Genomic DNA, 25,830 nt, shown 5'->3' on the forward strand with positions numbered 1-25,830 from the left:
GCATTCTTTCAGGAAGACTGGTCATAGTATCCAAACAGTGGTAAAAAGCAGCTGTACCTGGTGGGTGGAGTCAGACAGGGCTGACAAGGATTTTCAGGTGGTAAATCAGAAGACCAGTAGGTTTAGGGAGTTTACAGTGTGAATGCAGGTAAAGCCTAGATTCAGAAAGCTGAGTAATTATTGTCAGGGAAGCTTGCCAGCCTTGGAGATTCACCAAGGAGAAACTATCTCCAGAAGGACTCTGTCTTGGGTGTTTTGGAAGAAGTAAGCAAATTACCAAGGTAAAACAACATTGAAAAAGATGCATGGCAGCAGCCCTATCAGAGAAACCCAGTCACTAAAACTAGGACACAAATCAAAGTGGATTTGCAGTGTATGGTTTGAAGTTGAGCAGCCTGAGAAATTGTCCCAATGTGGCTTAGCACAACGTAACCAGGAATGGGATTTTTCCAGAGTTGCCATAAGTAGGGTTTAATCTCTAGGTAGGAGTCTCACCAGCACTGCGAGCAATTAGGGTCACCAGGACAGAGACAAAAAGAAGACTATTTTACAACTAAACTAACCTATTGATGAGAAAACGTTTGTATTATTTCAAAGCCATTAAACAAGATCACAACAGGTTAGCTTTCATCATTTTTAAATAAAACAATGTTTCTTACCTGAATTTAGGATACAAGATTTTAGTTAAAGTCACGTATTTTTCAATTTGTATATAAATTTACTTTTATTATTGCACAAATATTTAACTTAGACTTGAGTGGTACTAACAGACTTCACTCTGGAAATGTGTCACATAAAGTTATTTGCAAACATGACTTTATGTCATTTTGGATAATAGTTGCCTACATGAACTCAAAAATGCCAATTTTAGTATACTACCCAGCTTTCTGACTTCACTTATCACAAGAGATTGCATATTTATGATAGTGAAGTAAAAAACATGTCAAATCTGCCAGAATAGTATATAACTGCAGGAAAATTATATATAACGCTTACTAATATTTTATTGACATTGTATCAAATTTATACTCGGTTAGCTCCATAAAGTCCCATTAAGTGGTTCAAGAAAAAGGCAAAACACTTTTTGGAAATTGTTCACACAATTATATGCATAACAAAATTTTAAATACTGTTTAATTAATAAATTAAGTTCCACTCCAGTTTGAAATTCAATTTTGTTTATTTCAGCACCGATGAAATATTTATCAAGTATTTATATAAATATCAAAGGTTAAATATTAAATTTTGTTATTGTATAATTTTGATATTATTGAGATATCATTGATTCTAAATGATAACATTAGAAAATACCTTTCCCAACATCAACTAGAATATTATTAATATGAGTAACCTTAGTTCTACATTCTCTGTGATGTGGCATTCATTGATTTATTGATAGTACTCACAGGTCCAGTAAACTTTTTTTTTCTTTTGAAACTGGATTGTTTTTCAAACAGCCTTATCCTGGAAAATGCATTATCATCTACCAAGTTGCTTATTCCAGAAACCTGAAAGTCAATATTGATGACTTCTCCTTCTTTTTTGTGGCATTCATCGAATCACTGTGTCCTGTCAAATCTACCTCCAAAAAATATAGATAGCACTTCTTCTCTTTTTTTTTAAGTTTATATATTTACTTTGAGAGAGAGTAGCATGAGCTGGGGAGGGGCAGAGAGGGAGAGAGAGAATCCCAAGCAGGCTCCACACTCAACACGTAGCCCAGTGTGGGGCTCAATCTCACGACCCTGGGACCATGACCCGAGCGTAAATCAAGAGTCAGACACTGAACCAACTGAGCCACCCAGGTGCCCCAGAATTTCTTCACTCTTTCACATTCCTGTAGTCTCCACCCTATTCCAAGTTCTCTTCTTTACCACCCAGGCTGGAAAGTTCTTTAGGCTACAACAAGAAATGTCAATAGTAATCTATAGAGTAAATTGTTCAGTAAATATCCATTGAAGAGAAGGAGCATAAAAGGTGTTCCTAGGTAATTTATCTCTCTCAATGCTCCTCCTGATGTATAGAAGACAAATTGTTGAGTCAGCACACAAGTTAAGTCCACGTTCTACGTATTGTTGCTGTATGGGGTCTTGCTTCTTTCCTTTGACACTTGCTTACTTTTTCCTTTATTTTCCCCCTCTCCATCTCTTAATCTCTTGACCTTCTAGCCTCACTCTTTTTCTCTTTGTTCCTTCCCTCCCTTGAAATTTAAGATTGTTGCCATCCTCTCCTTTAATCCATACCACAATCTTTTGGGGTTGGTACTTCCCATAATGCAGATGAGAAAACTGAGACAGGGAATTAAATGGCCCATTCACTGATAAGGAAGGTAACTGATATAGGTGTGAGCAGGGTAACGCCTGGAGGCATGGGAAGCAATCAGTTAGTTAGCTGTGACAATATTCTGGGCAATGGCAAATTAAGGTCTGAATTACAGCAGTGGCAGAGAGAATGTAAATAAGGGAATATAAGTAAGATGAAGGATACAATAAAAAGAGATTCTATAAAAGTGCCTGTGGGCACTCTTTAATAAAAAGCCATAGGGCGTCATGAATACTGAAATCATACTTCATCCTTTAAGCAATTTCACATGAGATTCAACAAGTTACCAGAAATACAGAACAGAAATAAGGGGCAGAGTTCAAAACTTATATTCAATTAAGTTTCAAGATCCTTAGATTCCTGCTGTGCTGGCCAAAGCATTCTTATTTCCTGCTAGGACCTTCTTTCAAATGGTGCCCTTTAATTCCCTTCTATGGGAATGCTATCCAGATGAAACCACTTAAAAAAAAAAAAAAAGACTCTTTCTGCAGCCACTAAATATGTTTGGAATGGGGCTTGTCTTCCTCTGCAGTCCACTCTAGAGAGAGGAAAGTAAAATGTCGGTGTGCAGTGAGATATGTGGACTTGAAAATAGAAGCTTATGAAATATGGCTTCTGAGAAAATTTTGGCATGATAGATTTATCAGTTTTTGTTTTCTGTTTTATTATTTACTATTCATATGCTAAAAGAAAAATAAAGAAATGAATTAATGGAGCCCCTGAAAAGGAGAATATCATATCACCAAGCTGAACAGTGTTATCTCAAAAAAGTTAGAAAATAATGGCCTGGGAGATCTTTTCTTTTCACTAAACCTAACTGCTCCTACCAGGCTGACTTGAAAACTAATTCTTTTTTATGATAATCAAAGAGGAGATGGAAGGATTTGGGGAAGCTAAATTTGACAGCTCTTCTTTTATTTCAAAACTGGGGGGTGGGGAGTTAAATTAATCCTTGATTCAAGATAGGACCCTTCAACAGCTTGAAAAGGATTAATTTCACCTTCTCAAGTAATGAAAGAACCAGAAGTCAAGTCACAGCTACTAGAATTGATTTTTCAAAAGTCAAAGGTCCTGTGTTAAGTACTTTTAATAAAAATAATTACTAGGCTTACCCATGAAGATTAGGTACAAGAATGTTCCCATAACAGTGATAGCTTTTGGTGGCTTTGTGGGGAGATAGTCAATGAAGTCTGAGCTCCTGAGCCCTGACAGAGCAGGTCTCATATAGAAAACAAGATACATTATGCCACAGAAATAGAAAATTTACTGAAAACTTTCAATTAAGTTCCCAAAAGAATATAATTTGGGACATCTAGCCATATCTGCAGAAGATGAAGCTACAAGGAAAGGATTTGACCACCAGAACCTTTGCCATCTGCTGCGGTTTGCTTGAAATCAATGAGAAAGCATGAAAGATGCTAATAAACTTAGCCACTGCCCATATATGAGGATGAATACAAATGATGAAATTACTTCCAAAGATGAATGATAACGATTGAGGAGATTTGCCTCCTGGTATGTAGACTGTGTAACTGATTCTATTAATTAATTGTTGCTAGACATTGGTATTAAGGTATTGACTATGTGGAAATAATTTATACGATAACTGAAAATCCTCAAATATTAGGAAAAATTATTATCTGTCAAAAACTAAATATGGCTCGTGTAATCATTAATATAATTAAGTTTTTCCAGGCTTAACAAGTGATTTACAATCATCTGGTAGATGTACTAAGCACAATTATTCTCCATTTCTCAATATGTGCATTAAGATTAGGGTCATTTATAAGACTTATAAGAGGTCACTCATCAAAGACACGGCAAGTCGCTAACTGGAAATCGTAAGGTTCTACCTCTTGTTCAAAGTTTAATGTCTTCATTTGTATTTTTGTTTTCTACTTGAATTTACTTTTGACTTTAAAAAACAAGATTATAGTCCTTAGAAAATAACCCTTCTTGATTTGCCAAATGCTGCTTATGGGAAGGCTGATTGGATATATTAAAAATTAATTCTTTAAATTCAGTTTTGATTCCTTTCAAGAATGTTTTGTAGAAGACTTTAAGTGAGTAGAATTGCCAGGTATAAGTTCTATGATTATTTTAGCATAAAATAATAAAATCATTAGGTTTAAACTTTAGATAATCTTCCTGTGATTGTGTGAGATGGCTTCTGCCCATTCATTTAACTCTATGCTTCAATTTTCTCTTTGGTAAAGTTGTAAAATGGTAATAATATCTTTCATGGCTACCTTGAAGTATTGAAAAATAAAAGTAAGATAACTATGATATATAAATATAAGTTGTGACTCTTCATCAAATCTAGTTTTCTTTACTAGTTTCTAAGATACTTGAGAGTAAAGAACACATCCACATATGTGCTTGTATGTGTGTGGGGTGGAGAGAAGGGTAGATGAGAGTATGTGTATTTAAGATTTTTCATTCTTCAGAGTCCAAGGGCATTATGTTGCTATTTTATTCATTAGTTTGTCTCCCAAAGAATTTAGCCAAATGCCTTAAATGAGCACGTTGATTTACATGTCTCATTTACATGTCCCAAACGACTTTTACCTTTTTTCCAATCTACCTTTCCATTACATTGTCTTATATGTCCCATTTGCTCCTATTTGTCCCAGTGGAAGGTGCTATACATTGTCATGATAAATAGAGCTTGCTCTTGATATCCTCTTTGTTTTAAGTACTCTTTCTATCCCCTACGTAAAGTTCTACTCATATTTGAAGTCTTTCTTGACCACATAAAATAGAATGAATCCTTCCATCTATCATATTCCATTCTATTTTCCGAGACTATCTGTTTCCGCATTTAACACCTTGTGTTTTCATTATGAGTTTATGTGTCTAATTTCCTCAGCCAGAATGGATATACCATGACTTTTCTGGGTATTTCCATAGTCCTGAAGATAGTGCTTTCTATACAGCAGAGATGCAGTTAGTCTATTTTGAATGAATAATTACTGAATGAATTAGTCTCAGCCTTTTGAACTCTCATGGAAGACAGACGGTATTAAATAGTAGAGAATGCCAGCTTTGAAGTCGTATAATCTCAGTTCAGATCTTGCCTCTATCACTTGATGGCTGCATAGGTGAAAGGTACTTAACCATCTGTGTCCTAATTTACATGATTGCACAAAAAAATGTAACAATAGACTTTAATTCATAGAGTTGGACGTGGGGATAAAAAAAACCTCAGAGATGCTTAGACCATTGCCACTGTCTATAGTAAGGGAAAAAATAGTGTTACAAAATATTTTTAAGAGTGGCGTTTAGTTTGTCACATTTAAAGGTTAATGAGGGGGAAATAAGTGATGTCAGAAAAGCCGTACACTTTCAGATATAGTCTGACTTAAATAATCAGATTAATTCTATTTAGCTAAATTCTTCTAAAAATATTAAAATGTATTTATTATATAATCACAGTTGATCTTTATTATTTTCAGAGTCTGTATTCCCAGATTCACCTAACTACTCATATCTATTTGTAAACCCAAATCAATACCCATGTTACATTTATACTCACACCCAAAACCATGAAGCAGCTGAGTCTGCAGAAGCACACATTCCCAGCTGAGGTTGAACAAGGAGACACTGTCTTCTTGTTTCAGTTCTCATGTATTGTCACCATGTGTTCTCTTTGTGGTCAAATGAGTGCCACTTTAGGGGGGCATTTATTTATTTTTGCTTTCTGCCAGTGGGTTTGGTATTTGAAATGTTCCCCACGTGTAATGCTCAAATGCTGTTTAGTATCACTTACTGCAAGAGACTGTGATGTGCCTTAGGGAGAAAATACAGGTGTTAGATAAATTTCATTCTGGCATGAGTTACAGTGCTATTGGCCAAAAGTTCAAGGAAGTTGACAAAAATGTTGTAACAAAAGGCTCATAAGAACCTGAACCTGATTTTCCCTAGGAGAAATGTTACAATATTTGCAAATTCTGTGTTTGTGGCAACATTATAGAATGTGGCTGCTGCCACAAATGATGAGAACTGACTGTAGTTTTTCATGTCATTGACATTTAAGAAATGCTTAGCAAGTAATTGGCTTCACCTAATTTTTTAAATCCTTTTACAAAAGCACTTAGTCCTTTGTAGAGTAATAGCTAATCTGTAGTGATCTAAAAGAAGAGGCTCAGATTGTGAGGTCTCCCTGGAGAATATACTGCCACACCTCTCTACACGTCCACATGATTGAAACAGTATCAAAGTTGTCCTGGGGCTGTAGAGGGGGTAGAGGGGCCAGAAACCCATTCTGCGACTTTGTGCCTGGCCTCTTTCTGACAGTCGTTTTTTCTACCACCTCAAAAGAACAGTTTCTTATGTTTATTTTTAAAAATCAACTTAAGGGGCGCCTGGGTGGCTCAGTCAGTTAAGTGTCCGACTTTGGCTCAGGTCATGATCTTGTGCTGCATGAGTTTGAGCCCCACATGAGGCTCTGTGCTGAAAGCTCAGAGCCCGGAGCCTGCTTCAGATTCTGTGTCTTCCTCTCTCTCTCTGCCCCTCCCCTGTTCACGCTCTGTCTCTCTCAGAAATAAATAAAACATTAAAAAAATAATTTATTTTTCTGCTCAAATGAAAAAGATTAAAAATATAAACTCAACTTTTTATACAATAATTCATTAAAGGATGAGTGTTCCGATGGAGAGATTTCTCTCTCTCTCTCTCAAAAATAAAGATTTAAAAAATTTTTAAATTAATTTAAATATTCATGAAAGTATTTTATGCACATTTGTTTTCCAAATAGGCTTGCAATTAAAACAATAGACTCTTCCCTCCCCAACCTGAAGAAACTGGAGGGAGTTCCTATTCCCTCCAGACTCCCCTATTCATCACTTTTCTTTGTCCTTTCTTTTCTGGAATTTACCTCCCTGTTTTTCAGCAATTATGCTTAAGTAGCAATCCTTTAATTCCTTGGTTTTCATTCACCAGTTTTCAGTATCACCTGCTGATTTATTTTGAGGTCAGGAGTTAGCACCCTTGTATACTTCCATCCCCACTCCCATCATCTTCCTTTTCTCCTCTTACTCTGCCTTCTCCTCCTCCTCATTTTCATTGTGATCTTTCTTCCTCCCTTCCTCTCTGAGGTGTAATTAATTAACGTGAAATGCACAAATCCTCAGTGTTTACTTCTATGGTTGCATTATTTCACTAGGGCAGCCACAGCCAAGACCGCAGAGGAGGAAACCTGAATGAACCACACATAGTTGTTTTCTCACAGTTCTAGGGGCTGGGAGTCCGAGATCAAGGTGCCAGCACGCTTGTTTCTTCTAAGTCCTCTTTCCTCGGTTTGTAAATGGCTGCCTTCCTCCACTGTCTTCACATGGTCTCATTCTATGTCTCCGTATCTACTTTTCTTAGAATGACACCAGTCAAATTGCATTAGGTCCCATACGCATGACCTCATTTACCTTTTGATTTCTTCAAGCCCCCTACCTCCAAAAACACTCACGTTCTTTTTTTTTAAATTTTTAAATGTTTATTTATTTTTGAGAGGGGGGAGAGGCAGAGAGAGAGGGAGACACAGAATTCAAAGCAGGCTCCAGGATCTGAGCTGTCAGCACAGAGTCTGACGTGGGGCTCGAACTCACAAACCATGAGATCATGACCTGAGCTGAAGTCAGATGCTTAACTGACTGAGCCACCCAGGAGCCCCAAAAACACTCACATTCTGAGTTACTGGAAGTTAGTATTTCAGCCTGTGAATTTGGAGCAGGGGCACTATTCAGCCCATAACAATACATTTTGACAGTTGTATCTACCTATGTGACAAATGCAAAATAAAGATGCAGAATGTTTCCATCACACAAAAAAAGTCTCCTTCTTTCCATAGCCAATCAATTCCCCAGTACAACTGCAGTAGGCAACTGCAAGTCTGCTTTCTTTTACTATAAATTCATTTTGCCTATTCTTGGACTTCATACAAATGGAATTATATAGTATGTGCTCTTTTGGATTTGGGTCTCATCATGTCTAATTTTAAATTTTTTCAAATTTTCATTACAGTATTCCTGAGAATTTTATTTTGGTTTTCTCTTTGGGAATCTCTGTTTCTTGGATTTCAAATCTTTTTCTCTCCGTTTGCACTCTTATTTTCATGAAACATACCCTCATTAGACTCCTTCTAAAGTGAATATGGATAGCTATCTTTGAAACCATGTATTTCTGAAATATCCCTATACTTATATAAGCATATATATATTCTTATACTTGTGTTATTTTTCCTTATGATTGATAACTTAGAATTCTAGGTTTAAAATCCTTTAGGATTAGAATTTTATAAGTACTCTTCTATTGTTTTCTAACTTTAAATGTTGTTGAGAAATCGTTCTCCTTACTGTTTTTACTTTTTATGTCACCTGCTTTCTTTCCTCCATTTTGGAAGCTTTTGTATCCTCTCTCCTCCATGAGGTTCTAGTATTTCACAGTAATGTGCCTTAATGTAGTTCTTGTTCATGTATGATATCAGCTATTCCATAATCCCTTTCAGGCTAAAGTCTCAAATCTTCCAGTCCCGCAAGGTTTTTGTTGCAGGAAAGGGTTCTGGTTTTTATTTTTGTTCTTTGCTAATTTTCTGAGTTCTATTTTTTTTTTCACTATTTATCTAATTGGTTGGATATTGGAAATTATAGACCAAACTTCTCATTTCTTATCTTTTCTCTCCAAATCTATGATCATCTTTTTTTTCTCCCCCAATTTGGGATTTTAAAAGACTTTAAGAGATTTTTTAATACATCATCCAGATAATTTATTGAATATTTAACTGGTGCAACCAAATTATAAATGTCATAGTATTTTAAAAGAATCTTTTATTTTTCCTATATTTTTATTTCTTTCACAGATATAATATCTTCTCTTAGATTACCTGGATATTAATGACAGTTTTGGAGATCCTTTTTCTGCTCTAAGCATTAATATTGTTTCCTGCAAGGGCCATTATGGGTTTTGTTAAGTCTAATTATTTATTTTGATAGAGGGAAAGAGAGAGAGTGCACAAGCAGGGAGGAACAGAGAGAGAGGGAGAGAGAGAATCCCAAGCAATTTCCAGGGCTTGATCTCACAAACCATGAGATCAAGACCTGAGCCAAAATCAAGAGCTGGACACTTAACCAACTGAGCCATCCAGATGCCCTAGAGCCGTTATGTTCTTATGTATTTTGTCCTCTTTTATACTAAAAGCTTTAAAAAAAAAAAAAAAGTCTGGTAGTCTTAAATTGTTGGTTTACATTAAAATGATATATGTACCAAAAAGCTGATTTCAAAGTGCAAATTCCAGTGCATGAGTGAGGGCTATTAAGTGGGAGCCTCATTATTGAGGGAGTTAATCAGAAATCTGGCTACTGTTTTGTCTAGAGCCAAACTTATAATTTTCTCTAGAGAATTATTACTTGATATTCTGCCTGAGCAATATACATCTAATTTTCACTGTACTGAATGCAGATGAAGAAAGAATGCTTGATTATCTTTCACTTAATAACCCTTGCCCTCACCTGTACTCTCTTCTGTGCTTGCTATCTCTGAATTTGTGGATTCTGTTTCAGTATCCCTAGGGGATAAAACTCCCAGCTACTCCAAGGGCACTGAGGGTTAGTAGATTGATTTTCCTAGATGTGGATATGACTTTTAATTCATCTTTTATTTCAGCACCATGCTTTAAGTCTTGTCTTTCAAGATGTTTAGGAAGCAACAATTTCTTTTTTTTTTTTTTATTTTTTAATGTTTTTTAAATTTATTTCTGAGAGAGAGATAGAGACAGCATGAGCAGGGGAGGGTCAGATAGAGAGGGAGTTACAGAATCCGAAGACAGCCTCCAGGCTATGAGCTAGCTGTCAGCACAGAGCCCGACACAGGGCTCGAACCCACGAGTCATGAGATCATGACCTGAGCCGAAGTTGGATGCTTAACTGACTGAGCCACCCAGGCACCCCAGGAAGTAACAATTTCTAGCCCTCCCTGAATTTTGTCATGGAAATCACCTTGTTATTTATTAATATCTCTTAAAGAGTAATTTAGATTTCATCTTTCTCCTTTGGCTCAGCCACCATACCCCCTCAGTTTGCACCTCCTAAATATTTGTTAGCATCTCTCATCCTTTAGACTCCTATTATCTATTTCCTTATGGGTGTATACCGTTTAAGAACATTTTACTGTCATTTTAGTGTCATTTACAAAGGAGACGCGATAATGCATGTAATCAATCTAATGAATTGTGTTATTTTCATCAAAATCATACAAAGAGGGATACTGTCAAATTATAAGAATGGATTTAATTTGGTTCTAGGGAGTAATCCCTAGCACTTCTTGCCTCTCTGTTTTATTCATACTTAGGTTTGGGTCATTTCTTTGACCTTGCCCTGTTGTCCTTACTTTCTCCAATGTTTTAATTTGCATCTGTTATTTTGCAGAGTATCAAAGTAAGCTGGCTGCCTCCTCCATCAGGAACACAAAATGGATTTATTACTGGCTATAAAATCCGACACAGAAAGACAACCCGCAGGGGTGAAATGGAAACACTGGAGCCCAATAACCTCTGGTACCTGTTCACAGGTCAGTGTTCACATAGTGTAGTCCTGCAAGGTTTTGATGAATTAAATGCTTTAGGAATAGAATATGCTCTCACTTCAAGGAAACATTCTTTTTTTTGTTTGTTTGTTTCCTGACAGGTGGCATTTATTGGTATGAACAAGAATAACCTTTATAATTTTAACCTGATATTCTTTCTAATGCTTTTAGTACATATTATGGTTGGATCATCCTCTTTTTTTAATCCATGTTAGTTTCTCAGCATTGTTAGTTTCTCAGCATTGCTTACTCAACAAGCCCCTCTTGTCAGATTACTTTTAACTTTTTAACTAGTAACTTTATTTCTTTAAAAAAAACTATGTTTTATTTATTTTTGAGAGAGAGAGAGACAGCATAAGCAGAAGAGGGACAGAAAGAGAGGGAGACACAGAATCCAAAGACAGGCTCCAGGCTCTTAGCTGTCAGCGCAGAGCCCGACGCAGATCTCAAACCCACAAACCATGAGATCATGACCTGAGCCTAAGTTGGATGCTTAACCAACTGAGACACCCAGGTACCCCATTAACTAGTAACTTTAAAAAGCTATCTGATTGGTGCCTGAGTGGCTCAGTTGGTTAAGCATCCTACTTCAGTTCAGGTCATGACCTCTGGGTTCATGAGTTTGAGCCCTGCACTGGGTTCTCTGCTGTCAGTGTGAAGCCCACTTTGGATCCTCTGTCTCCCTATCTCTTTGCCCCTCCCTTCTCTCTCTCTCTTTCTCTCTGTCTCAAAAATAAATGAATATTTTTAAAAAGCCATCTAATCAAATGGTTCCAAGTTTAAGTCACTTTGATCCCTTTCCCCTAACCTCCAGTGGTGATGATGGGGTTGGAAAATGTGGAGAGGGTAGTTTAGGAAATAAACAGATTACTCTACTTTCCGTAAACATAGAAGTAAATTCACTTGTGTAGCAATATTGATGGAATTCCTAATAGGTCAAGCTTCTTTATGAAAACTGGAGTATTCCAAGCAGTTTTCCATGCAGTATTTAGTGAATGTGTTTTATTTTACAAAATGAAAAGTAATGTATTTCTTTTAGCTATTAGAACCCTTAAGTCATGTCCATCAGTTTCTTAGAAAAATGTCTGAGGTACGCTTTCAAGGTAATGCCTCTGGGGGGTGCAAACCCAGGAAAGCACACGTGCAAGTGACCAGGGAAGAAGAGAAATCAGTAACAGTGGCCTATTATTGAGCTGGCCACAAGGTTAGAGCAAACACAAAATTTGCTCAGCCTCATAGGGTGTCTCCTGAGAGGCCGCATGAAGTACTATGTATCCTAGTCAGTGGCTGGATAGGAAATATGAGCAGTTCCTCTCTTGCCTATCATTGGTCAAAGTCTGTCAATAGGCTGTTAACCATTCTATACCTGCAGACAGCACCTAAGAAAGTAGAGTGTCCAAACATGGAATTCTCCCATGTCAGTAAGTCCTTAATGAGGCGGTGGCTTGGTCTAATGTAGCAACAGTACTTAGGAGGGCTTTATAGCTCTAAGGAGAGCATGAAATATTGCCTGGGCTTGGGACACAAAGCATATAGCAGAGGCTCTTGATAAGAATTGGGAGGGAAACTTAAGCAAATCTGGAGTGGCACATGAAAAGTGTGCAGGAAAACACACAAACTGAAACTCATAACTTACAGCAAATGGATAATAAAAACTATCACCATAAAAAAGGAAAGAAGAAAGTAACCCCTTCTTTCTTTCTTTCTTTATACCATATACTCAGTAAATTTCCATTTGAAATCACAGTTTAAGACCCACACATACACACACACACACACACACACACACACACACACACACACTCTAAGCTCCTTGTTCAGTCCTCACTCTGAGACTTGAGCAAAACCTGTTTTCCCCCTCAGGTTTGTTGTTGTTGCTGCTGCTGTTGTTGATGTTTGGTTTTTGGTTTTCTGTGTGTTTTTCTTATCTTTTGTGCTTATAAAATTTTAGCATAATGGTAAAAGTGCTTCCAAGGTAGGTGGTCAAAAATCACATTTCTTGTTTTATATCAGGACAAAATTCTCTTAACTAAGTATTATTGCCTGTAAGAGGAAGTTATGGCACTCTACCATATCATTTAAAAAGCTTTAAAAAAAGCTGAGATCTTATGTATTTTTTTTCCTGTTGAAATTATGAAAAGAAGGTAAAAATAAATGAAGTTGAGGTGAGGCATATGTGCTCAGTGTGATAATTGGTGTAACATGTACTTTATTTTGAAAGAAATCACCAAGATTGAAAAAAATCTTACTGAAAAAATTTTAGTATAATTCCTAAAATGGAATAGATGAAGAGCCTCTAAGAATAATTATATCCAAGACTTCCCTCCCCTCTGGTTTTACTGAGGTCTAATTGTCACATACCACTGTACAAGTTTAAGGTATACAACCTAATGGCTTCACTTATATTCATTGTGAAATGATTACCGCTGATAGTTTAGTTAGCAGCCATCAACTCATATAGATAAAATTTTAAAAAAGAAAAAAAAATGTCCTTGTGATGAGAACTCAGGATCCACTTTCTTAAAATTTTCATCTATACCATACAAAATAAGGAACACTTCATGAATTTGCCAGCTATCTTTCTTCAGGAGTCATGCTGATCTTCTCTTTATCACTCCAGTTTTAGTACATATGCTGCGGGAGCAAACACCAAGCCTTATTTTTTATTTTAATAGATGATGTTTTTTGAAGCTCTGAAACCTTTTTTTTTTTTCAATTTTTTTTCTTCTCAAACAAAAAAGATTAAAAATGTAAAATAAACTTTTTATACAATTATTCATTAAAGGATGAGTGTTCCGATGGAAAAGCTCAGTATTGGATATTCAACTTATGGAACTAAACTCATTAGTAGAGAAATGCATATTAAAACAAAAATGAGTTAGCATTTTCTTTGGATTAAAGTAATAAATATATAAATGAATGATGATACCCTGTTTTGGGAAGCATATGGGAAAAATAATGAATACTCATATACTGCTGCAGGCCAGAGGATTTTAGAATGTCTCTGGAAAGCAATGTGTAGATATTTGTTATAAACAGGCATGTGTGTGTGTGTGTGTGTGTGTGTGTGTGAGAGAGAGAGAGAGAGAGAGAAAGAGAGAGAGAGATCTTCATAGGTATATGATCTACTTTTTCTACTAGGAATTTATTCCAATTCTGCTGCCATATTTTCTGCAAAGTTTTTCACTATAAACAAGTTCATTGCACTACTGTAATAACAAATTAGAAGAAAAAAATACCCCAAGTATCCAAATACAGGCAGTTACCTAGAAAATTTAGTCAGATTCATATCAAGTAATACTTTTTTTCTATTGAAAATGATACATTGTAAAAATACTAAATCACATATTAAATATTTAAAACATGTCTTAAATAAATAACTCAACTTTAAATCAGTGCTAGTGTGTGAGTCCATATTTACAAATAAAAGAATATGAATTTGTAGGAAAATATGTAGAGTAATATATATCCCAAAATATTGATGGTGATTGTTATTTACACTCGTAACAGTAAAATACATATTTTAAAATTATATATATAACATGAAAAACTAAAAGTCAAGACTCTAATGTCATATTATGACTTTTTGTCACCAAGATTGAAAACTCCTGCCACTAAAGCTAACTCTATGCCCACTGAACTGCTAACAGGCAAATGGCCCTGAAAATAAATGAATAATAGTAGCCACCTGGCCAAAAAAACCCCTGCTGCCATGAATTGTTTAGCATTTATGGTATTTTTGGCAAATGGGATTTAACACTTTCAGCTCAGTATTATCAAACCAAGATTCTGACTCCCTAAATATACAAACTTTTAGGATTTTTCTCTCTACAGAAGTGAAATTATTAAAAAGGAAAAAAGAAAAGCCAGAGTCTGAAATAAAGGTGTTGGCAGCATTGATTTCTGTGGAGGTTCTGAGAGAAAAAACTCATCCATGTTTCTCTCCTAATCTCTGGTGTTTGCTGGCCAACCCTGACATTCCTTGGCTTCTAGGTTTGCCCCTCGTATCTCTGTACCACCTTCCTCTGTTGCCTGTGTTCTCTCCTTTTATAAGGACACCTGTCATTGCATAGACCCCACTCTAAATCAGGATGGTTTCATCTCAAGATCCTTAACTAATCATATTTATAAAGTTCCTATTTCCAAGTAAGGTCACACTCTGAAGTTCCAGGTATTCAGGAGTTTTGAGGTCGACACTATTCAAATTGCTTACAGACGCCTTTATTTTCCCTCTCAAGAACAATCATTTTTTAATTGTATTCTCTAATCAATTTTATTCAAAAATAAATAACTCAGTCCTATATTTTTCTTCATCTAAAATATATGGGACAATTAGAGCTTCTAATCAGCATTAGCTATAACCCATTACCACTCTGATTTAATAACATTCTGGCCAGAAGCAAAGAAATAGGATGAATTAATTAGCTTGTTATTGGAATAGCTCACAAATGCCCCTTCTCATCTTTATAGTTTTGTAGGAATCTGGACTCCAAAGTTGAATCCCTCGTTCATACTGTTCTTTCTTCATTTCAACAATTATAAAATGAATTTAGGGAGACAAACAATCTGGGCAATTATATTTGTTAAGTGTATCTGACATTTATTGTAAAAACAAAAGTCACACAGACTCCCTCCTTAAATTGAAATGACGAAATAAAAATTGCCAGAGAGCCGCATATCCTTAAAACATTAAAAACAAATTGTACAGAGTCTTTGCCTTCCTATCCCCTGATCTGTGACCCAACTCCAGCAGCGCTGTTGCACTGCTAGATATTGTGGAAGTGTCTTTAGCGGTACAGAGAATCAAGGAGCCCAGAAGTACTACACACTGGTAGTTTAGCTATGGTTTTGACTCATCCCCAGGATATATTTAGTAATGTATGCAATTTCTAGTTTACAGAAGTAATTGATTTTCGATATGAATCTCCAGCACTTTAGATTTGACCCCATGTCTCCAGTTCCTATATGGTACATGGATATATTGATTTGTCTGTTAAAAACTTGGAAATGCCAGAATGCTTCATTTGGATGATATAAATATTCAGGTATAGAGACCCAAACATCTTTTTGTACAATCCTCTGTCTGTTAGACAGGTGTTTTTTGTTGTGTGTGTTTTTTACTAGGATAATGAGACATCTGCAATAACAAAGTAATTCAGAGTTATAACAAGGATTTTAAATCATTGCTATCAGTTTCATTGTGGGGTCCCATGTCAACTACATTTTAAAGTGCTGTTTTTACTTTTTGAGTGCTCTTCAGAGAAAGTTGTTTTGAATTGAACTGAAGAGTTTTCTTGTGTTTCATGGCCAGTATAGAATAAACATAATGATAAACATGCATTGGCATTTTATGGACTGAAAAATGAAACAATTGAATTTTATAACAAGGTTAACATTAGGGGAATAATAGGAAATATATGTTATTTGAATAATGCACCATCTTTTAAATCCTATAAAATTAGAAATAGAAGAGAATTACAGAGATTGAAGGCACTTAGTATTGGGGATAGAAACAGGCAGAAGACAACCTTCTTTCAACAAATTATTTTTTCTTACAGCTAAGGAAAGCTTTGCTACTTACACCATGCTTTTTGTAGAATAAAATTATACTTAGAAGCAGGTAGGAAATGTACATGCACAAGCACACACAGGCACAAGCATCCACAGGTACAAGCATATACAAACACACGCCCACTCCCATATGCACATTGAGACTGAACTATTGGTCCCTGACAAACCACACAATTCATCTTATGTACAGCCCTTGTTTTACAGAAGAAGTAACTGAGATCTGAAGAGTGACATTGATCTACCACTAGTTAAGGAGGTAATCCCAACTCAACTGTAAGCATTTCAACTTTTAGTTATGTACTCCTTATACTACACAATATTGTCATCTTTAGATCACTGTATTGTAAATGACTCTGGCTATCATATGAATCTGTAATAGATCATTGGCATTAAAAATAGGGGCACCTGGGTGGGTCAGTCAGTTAATCATCTGACTTCGGCTCAGGTCATGATCTCACGGTTCGTAGGTTCGAGGCCCGTGCCGGGATCTGTGCTGACAGCTAGCTCAGACCCTGGAGACTGCTTCAAGTTCTATCTCTCTCTCTCTCTCTCTTTCTCTCTCTCTCTGACCCTCCCCTGCTCACGCTGTTGCTCTTTCTTTCTCAGAAATAAATAAAACATTAAACATTTTTAAAAAATAATTTAACGTTTACAACAATGGTAACACCGACATTAACTTTGATAACAGCCACTATATTGGAAATCGTATGGAGTTTTTTCAAAAAATTAAAAATAGAATTACCATATGATCCAGCTATCCCACTCCTGGGAACATATCCAAAAGAATTAAAATCAGGATCTGGTAGAGATATCTGCACTCGCATGTTCATTGTAGCATTATTCACAAGAGCTGAGATAGACAAACAATTCAAATGTCCATTTAAAAAAATTTTTAATGTTTATTTATTTTTGAGAGAGAGGCACACACACAATGTGAGCAAGGGAGGGGCAGAGAGAGAGGGAGACACAGAATCTGAAGCAGGTTCCAGGTTCTGAGCTATCAGCACAGAGCCCAATGCGGGGCTTGAACCCACAAACCATATCATGACCTGAGCCAAAGTCGGATGCTTAACCAACTGAGCCATGTATGTTCCCCTCAAATGTCCATTGACAGAAAAATGGATAAAGATGTGATATATATAAATAGACCATGGAATATTATGCAGCCTTAAAAAATAAGGAAATCCTGCCATTTGCACCAACATAGATGGACCTGGAAGACATTATGCTAAGTGAAATAAGTCAGTCACCTAAAAACAAATACTTCATGATTCCTTTTGTATGAGGTATCTAAAATAGTCAAACTCATGGAAGCAGAGAACAGAATGGTAATTGCAACGGTAGATGGTGAGAGTGAAATGGGAAGTTGTTCAGTGGGAATAAAGTGACACTTATACAACAGAAATAAATTCTAGAGATCTTTTATACAACATAGCACCTGTAGTTAACAGTATTGTATTGTGCACTTAAAAACTTTTAAGAAAGTAGATCTCATGCTACATGTTTCTAGCAGTAAAAAAAAAAAAAAAAAAAAAAAGACATAAGAAATCTTTTGGAAGTAGTGCATATGTTTATTACCTTGATTGTGGCAATGGACTCATGGATGTAGGCAATTGTCCAAACTCACCAAATGCATATATTAAATATGTCCAATTTTTTGGTGTATTGAGTATATATCAATAAAGCTGAAAAACCTCTATAAAAACACTTTATGTATATATTTCTTTTTTTTATTTAGTATTTGTAACAATTTTATGTATCTATTCCTATCTTGTTGATGAGAAAACTTAGGCAAAGAGGGGGGGTAAGCAAGTTTTTCAAGGTCACATACCTAATGAACAGTGAAGTAAAACCAAATATAATTCTGCCTGAACTGAAAACCTATACTCCTAGCTCTTAAACTGTAGATAATGTATTGCCAACCACAGATAATGAATGTGTGATTTTGTGTGTATAAATGGATACATAAAGTGGAATAAAGTGGAATAATGCACAATGAAAAAAGGTACCTGTTGGGTAATAAAAAATGAATACTACCTTAGTAGCTCAAGGAGCTACATAACTCTAGAAGAAATTAAATCAAAGCTTTCCTACCTACTTCTTTAAAAAAAAATGCTATTTAAAATTTCTACTGCCCCAACTCAGGAAATACATCTTAGAAAACAACGTTTAGAAATAGTCACACAAAAAACCTTTAGTTCCAGACAGACTTCCCTCTACCTGACCTTCAGTGAACAAATGAATAGAGAGAGAGAGAGAGAGAGAGAGAGATCGATCAATAGACACTGTTTTGAAAGATCTTTAGGTATCAGCTATCAGGATTGAGGCTCAAAAACTTGGTTATTCATGTTGATTGTTGTTATAACTTTTGAAGATACCTCCTCTTTCAAATGGGAACTTTTTTTTAATTAAGAGAAAAACTTTATACTGAATTTGAAGTTAAATTGAACTCAAGTTGATTCATTGTAAAAATTCTAGAATTCTCATTTCTTTCCTGCCTTCCTATTTATTTTTTAGTTCTGGATGTAATCATTTTAGATAAAAAATTCCTTGCATATTTGCTCCATGCTTTATATTTGCTTCTGATGTTCCTCTTAGGTCCCAGCCTTGGCCAGGTAGGTCTCTGAAGATAATGGTCTGTGGCTCCCCAGCAGGAGATAGGACAGAACCAAGAATCTTCTCCCAAAAGCACTCCAAATTGTGACTAGCGCCATGTAGTTGCTTGGTTTAATTTATCTCAGCCTTATAATTCTTATCTCTGAAGTGCGAGTAATAATGTATTCTATGGCAAAATCATAGAATATGTGAAAATCAAGTCAGAAAATAATTTGCAAATGCTATCTATTAAATGCCTGATTATATAAACTATTTTAAAAGCAGACTGGCATTTGATTCTCAAAAGAACATTATAAGATGGAAAAGCAGGTATTATTACCTAATTTATACGGGAAATTGCAACTAAAGGAGCTTTCAGTACATCTAAACTTGTCCAGCTAAGTACTCCTCACAACAAAGAAGCAGGATATTTGTAACCTAGATTTTTGAAGGTTATACCCAGAATGCCCCCTGAAAAGGTGAAATATCCAGGTCTACTTCTCACTGCATCCTACACTTATCTAGACATAGAAGAGGGTCGAAGTCTAATTCTGTTGGTAAAGATTTCAGAAGATAGAATCAGAAGACTTGGATAAAGATATTTTATTTTTATCTTTTCTAAGTTTTTTTAATGTTTGTTTATTTTTGAAAGAGAGAGTCAGAGCATGAGTGGGAGAAGGGCAGAGAGAGAGGGAGACACAGAATCCAAAGCAGGCTCCAGGCTCCGAGCTGTCAGCACAGAACCCAACAAGGGGCTCGAACTCACAAACCGAGACCATGACCTGAGCCAAAGTCTGACCCTTGACCAACTGAGCCACCCAGACGCTCCTTGGATAAAGATATTTTGAAAGAGGAATTTAGTTTTCTTTTATCCTTACAGTGTAAAACCAGGGTTTACTTGTAGATAATACTATAGTAAAGCAGATTCTGTGCAATCTTAGGAATAACTTTTCCAACAAGAGAAACGGTTGAGTACATCCCCTCCCTTGTTGAACTTCTCATTCCAAAGGTATTCCTGCTTTATCTACAGGATCACTTTAGTAGATGTATATCTAACTAGTTCTAGATGGGTCACTTGAATAGACATTAATTAAGATCCCTTTTGATATTGGGATTATATGTATATATTTAATCTTTTTTATATTTAATCTAGAATTTCTTAGTTGTTTCTAATGAGAACAGTTCCATAGCTATATCCTAGTATAAAATACAAAGCAAAAAACATGTAATATAAAATCTAATAGTTCAAAAAAATTTGTCAGGGGGCACCTGGATAGCTAAGTCAGTTAAACATCTGACTTCGGATCAGGTCATGATCTCACAGTTTGTGAGTTCAAGCCCCACATCGGTCTCTGTGCTGACAGCTCAGAGCCTGGAGCCTGCTTCAGATTCTGTGTCTCCCCCTCTCTCTGCCCCTCCCATGCTCATGCTCTTTCTCTCTCTGTCTCTCATAATAAATAAATGTTAAAATTTAAAAAAAAAAGAAAAAATTTGGCAGGATTTTCAAAGGGACGTAGGCAGGAATACATACAGCATGTTAAACCTTCACTACAAATGTCAGAGAGGATGATATAAACCATCTTCACTGGTTGGAAGGGCTATTCTGATCAGTAAATTAGGCTAGTCAGGCAAGACTCTATTGGGGAAATAGTTAATGGATGGTCTCTAAATCGCTTTATAATGTCACTTCAAAGAATTGTTAGTAGGTTTTTGTTTTACTCAAGACTGATTTAGTGATACTGACAGATCCTCAATGCAATATATGTAAATAAAAATTTGACAAAATTTTAAGAAGTCTTTCTCCTTTCTAGTAAGGTATTTTACTACTCATATCTGCTTTCTAGTGAGATGTTTTAATAAATATCTATTAAAAGTTGATAGATTCTGCACACAAAAAGTAACTCCATTGAAAGTCACATGAATGAAACAGAATATAGGGCATTCAAACAGATTCCCATGTATATGTCAAAACCTTGCATATGATAATACGGTGGGTCATTCAGGGTTCAGTCAGAGAATCAGAACCTGTGGCGATGTGTACTAAGGCATCTATTACAAGAAATTGGCTTAATTGGTTATGATGCTAGCTATGCAATTCCAAATCCACAGAGGGAGGTCCTAAGGAAAGGCAGGTTGAAACTCATGGGCTAAAATTGCTGTCTGCAGGTGAAATTTTCTCTTCAGGGAAGCCTTTGGCTCTTAAGATCTTTAACTGGTTTGAATCTGTCCCCGTCCCCAATTATCTAAGATATCCTTTGCTTAAAATCAACTGAATATGGACTTTAGTCACATCTATAATATTCCTTCACAGCAACATCTTAGATTAGTGTTTGATTGAAAACTGGGGACTTTAGTCTAACCAAGTTGAATAAAACTGACCAATACAAACTGAATTCCTAATCACTGCTGGAAACGGTATTAACCTAATTGCCTATCTATTTCAAAGAAAAATAAAATTAAACTTCTACTTAATATAAAAGAGTATATTCTTGATAGTCTAAAACTGTCAGATAAGACTACTATAAAAGCCACGAGGTACAATGATTAGGTAAGCATTTCTTCCCAGAATTATCTCCCTATTATTTTTAATTTCCTAGAAACTACAATCAATCCACAACCCCTCTGCCTTAGCAATCAACAGGGGTGCCTATGAAAGGGTGCAAAATGTTAACAAATTCAGATCAACATCATGTGAACTAAGGGACAAACTTATGGAGCCACAACAAAGGCCTTGTGTTCAAAAGCATCCATTTGCCACCCCTCTTGGATATTATACTTTAACCTAATATTTTGGGATATGTTAAGTGCTACTTTAGTGAATTGATCAAAAGCTGCTTTGCAGGTGTGCCTTCCATGTGTCAGGCAGTATAATGGGATCTATGAGTATATAGATAAAATACCAGTAATAATGAAAACAGCAACAGTAGTAACTATTCTCAGTCTACTTCTTTATGGAGCTTCTAGTCTATTTTATAAAATTAGAAGCCTCTTAAGGAGACAAGATTTTGTGTCATAGATACTTTTGTGTGGGTGAGTTTATCAAAGTGTCTTCTCTAATAGTATAATTTATTGAAGGTAACTGCTATGGACATTAACAAGTCCACCTAACCATCACTTAAAGCATTATCTCCAATTAATAATAAATTAAAATTCTCCTTAAGACCAAGATTTACTCATCTGCCTATGCAAAAATCTACAAATACGTAACTGTGTACACAATAAGCATCATTTCTCCAATGGGTTTTCCTTATGAATTTTTCTTGTTAGCAAATATTTGTGCCATTTTAGATTAACAGAAAATACAGATTGTAATTTAAATTTACCAGTTGTTCAACTTTGGAGATTTAAGGAAGGACTTGTCAATTTAAGCCAAGTCCTCAATGTCTCAAGAAAGTCACGTGGTTTGTTTTACAATACTTTGTCATGGTAATAAGATGCTTTCAGATTTAGCTAAAAGGACTGTTACTTATATAAAAATTTGTACATATCACACTAATGATCCATGGGCCATCTTTCACCAACCTGTATTGTCTGTGCTGTCTAAAATAAGCCCTGATATACAATATTATATGCCCAAGTTATCATGGAGATAGACTTTCTTTATGCTTCTAGTATGGACAGTGATGCAAAACAAAGTATGCCTTGCAATGAAAGGCCTAGTATTTTCTGCTTAAGTGCAGTGGCTTTGGATTCTTCTTTCTTGGCCCAAGGAAAACGTAATCACTGACCTTGAATAAATAACAGAGACATAAATTTTTAGGATGACTGTTCTTGATTTATAGACAGGCCTCTTCTAGGCTCTGAGAAAAAATGATCCTTGCTATTTTTGATTATTCCTTCATCGTTCATATTTTATATTCTGCATCTACCCTGAAGCCATTTTTGGGGATACATTTTTATAAGCTAGGAAAAAATAAATGAGAATATGTGAAAAATAATTTGATTTCTTGCTGTGCTATTTCTGCCCTTTTGGCCAAAATAATAATAATTACCACAACAATCACAAACTATGTGAAGATGTCTACTGATTTTGAAAACTTCTGAAAATAAGCCAGCAGTACTGGTTATTCAATAACTTTTTTTCCCCTTTCTGGGAAAATTCTCTTATAGGACTGGAGAAAGGAAGTCAGTATAGTTTCCAAGTGTCAGCCATGACAGTTAATGGCACTGGACCACCTTCCAACTGGTATACAGCCGAGACTCCTGAGAATGATCTGGATGGTAAGACCTATCCCAATAACTGTCACTTTGGTTTATATTTTCTTTGTTACTTCAACTTCAAAGGTTCCCTTATTAGAAGTTGATGAATTCCAACACTGGGGATATTTATTCCTCCTATATCCTTCAGTACAAGACAAAACAAAATAGAAAATAGAAAATCCTCAGTAGAGTCTTCAACAATACCATATAAAATTATGCTTTAATTATAGTCCTCATAAGTTATTTTTTCAAGATAATTTGAAATGATCTTTTTAAAATTTATCTTATTGAATAATCAACCTTAAAATTTGCTTCATGTGAATTGCTACAATTTCTGATAGTAATCATGAAATATAATTACTTTACCCTTGCCCTTTTATGATGCATCTGCAATACAGCAATATATATTTTTTTGTTGCTTGTGATATGGTCATTAATATTTGACATTTCATTTTTTTAAACAAGAAACAATCTGCCTTATTTACTTAATTGGTAGTTGTCTTAAGATATTTGTGGATGAGATACTGAGGTTTGTATAAAAGTCACATATCAGTAATTTAAATATAAGTAAAATCATCAAATATAGCAGACGAGAAATAGTTTTTGAAATAAAAACATCATGACTAATAGGAAAACAAAATTCAAGAGAAATGGGTAATAGAAGCAACAGAAAAAAAGTCTAAGTAATAAAGCAGAAATATACGATAAAGAATTAGAATTATAAATTAAAGAAGTAGAAATTTATGAAAAGAAGAGGTACTTGAAAAATAAGTTAGTTATGATCAGTACACTTAAGCTACGTGATGAAAACTGAGAACAAGAAAAAGTGGCTAAACAAAAAAAAAATGTATATGTTGAAAATGAGACTGTCTAAATCACTGACCATCAAATCCTCTTATTTCTTCACTGGTAGACCTCAAAGCATCCAAGTTACTGCGAAATGAAACATTCTATGTCCCTTCCCCTCTGTCTGTTTTGCTCTCTCCCCCCTTCCCTCATTTTTATTCTTGTTCTAGTTCTTGCATTGTCCTCTCTCCAGTTTGTCCCCCCTTGTTCCTTGAACCCCTCCTTCTTATTTTTCTCTTTCTTGATCTTTCCTTCCTCCAAGTAATTCACTATCACTCATGATCTTCCTATAGTCATAGATTCTGCTTTACAAAATAATTAATATGGCGGTGAAACAATAACAATTGCCATTTCCACAATAATGGTAATTCCTACCATTTGACAGCATATTAAAGAATATTCTCAGGAAATTTACTAAGACCCAAGCACTGAGGGTATAATAGTGGGTAGGAGACATGATCTTCTCCTTGTGGAGTTTAAAGTGTAGCAAAGAAAAACAGACATTCCAGGTGAAGTCATAGAAAATTCCCATTTCATAGTTCAAACCTGCTTGAATATTGGAAATATCCTGTCTATCACCATAGAATGAATAGATAGATTGATAGACAAATAGACATTTAGAAGGCTTGCATTTAAACTGAGACTGGAAGGAGGAATAGGAGTTTGGAGTGCAAAGCAGACATTACAAACTGAGGGAGGAAGCATGGAGGGCAAGGTGAATGCAGTTCTGAAGTCAAGATGGACCATGATACTATTTGAGGCCTGAAAAAAGACCATCAAGACTAAAACACAGAGATGACATGTGTTGAGGTTTGTAAGATAGCAGGTTCTAAATTGGGCAAGACCAAATTAAGGATTTTGAACTTTGTCCTAAGAATGTCATTAAAGCAATAACGTGCTTCATCCTAAGCAAGTCATTACAGGATTTTTTTAAAATAGTGACTTAATTATATTTGCATTTTGAAGAGATTACTCTGGCTGAAGCATTAACAATTGAATTAGATTAGACAACCATGGGCTAACTCAGGACAACCTTAGAGGTAATGCTAGATTTCTTTGGGAAAGTAACTTGGGGCTTAGAAGATGTTACTTAATTTGTCTTCATCATTATAAACTGAAAAGTTGTGGAGCTACAAAAAGTCACACTTCATAAAGTATATGTCCTTCACGAATAGATTAGGGAACATTCATGTATTTACTTATTCAACATACATTTCTTTTTGAAGATTTATATACACCAGGCATTATTTTAGGTACCAGGGGTAAAGCAATAAATAAGGTCCCTAGTCTCAAGGGGTATAAATTTTATTGAGATAGAGATGGATAATGATAAATGCTCTGAAGAAAACTAAAGCATGGAAGAGGCAATAGCAAAAGATTAGGGAGTTTTAAGTAGGGTATTGAGAGAATCTCTCTGATTAGGTAAAATATGAGCAGAGATCTTAAGGCAGTGAGGGAGGCAGCCATAGGAATAGGTCAGACAAGAGGCCTCCAGCCAGAAGAGCAAAAACAGACATCCTGAGGCTGAAGCCCAATTGTTAGCTGAAGTATGGGGAGGAGGTCAGGGTGGCTGGGTGTAAAGTCATGATGTTGTGCTCTGCTTTATTTAAAGAATAAAAGGACAATTCTGATAAGCTACATTATACCTTATTTTTCTATTTACTTGAGAAATAGCTTTTAACATTTATATTACTTGTTCTTAATCCTCTCATTTACCTTTATGAG

The 25,830-nt window shown here is 35.5% G+C and overlaps 1 protein-coding gene, 1 long non-coding RNA gene and 1 other non-coding gene across 3 annotated transcripts in view; 2 read left to right on the top strand and 1 right to left on the bottom strand.

The window, feature by feature from the left end:
- Positions 1 to 10,796, top strand: part of LOC120226377 — a 91,766-nt gene extending 80,970 nt beyond the window's left edge. Inside the window, exon 3 of the long non-coding RNA XR_005527003.1 lies at positions 10,737 to 10,796. This is a non-coding gene — a long non-coding RNA (uncharacterized LOC120226377). The remainder of the gene's footprint in view (positions 1 to 10,736) is intronic.
- A 1-nt stretch (position 10,797) lies between these two features.
- Positions 10,798 to 25,830, top strand: part of LOC120226379 (netrin receptor DCC-like) — a gene marked incomplete at its 3' end in the record, with an annotated part of 36,931 nt that continues 21,898 nt past the window's right edge. Inside the window, exons 1-2 of the mRNA XM_039224562.1 lie at positions 10,798 to 10,878; positions 23,170 to 23,280. Of these exons, the coding sequence (XP_039080493.1) occupies positions 10,836 to 10,878; positions 23,170 to 23,280 (154 nt within the window). The remainder of the gene's footprint in view (positions 10,879 to 23,169; positions 23,281 to 25,830) is intronic.
- LOC120226380 lies at positions 13,437 to 13,539 on the bottom strand. Its single transcript, XR_005527004.1, has one exon. It is a non-coding gene; the product is annotated as a U6 spliceosomal RNA (small nuclear RNA).

This window comes from Hyaena hyaena, unplaced genomic scaffold (genome assembly GCF_003009895.1).
Source record: "Hyaena hyaena isolate Hyena2069 unplaced genomic scaffold, ASM300989v1 scaffold_1674, whole genome shotgun sequence".
In the NCBI taxonomy this organism is placed as follows: Eukaryota; Metazoa; Chordata; class Mammalia; order Carnivora; family Hyaenidae; genus Hyaena; species Hyaena hyaena.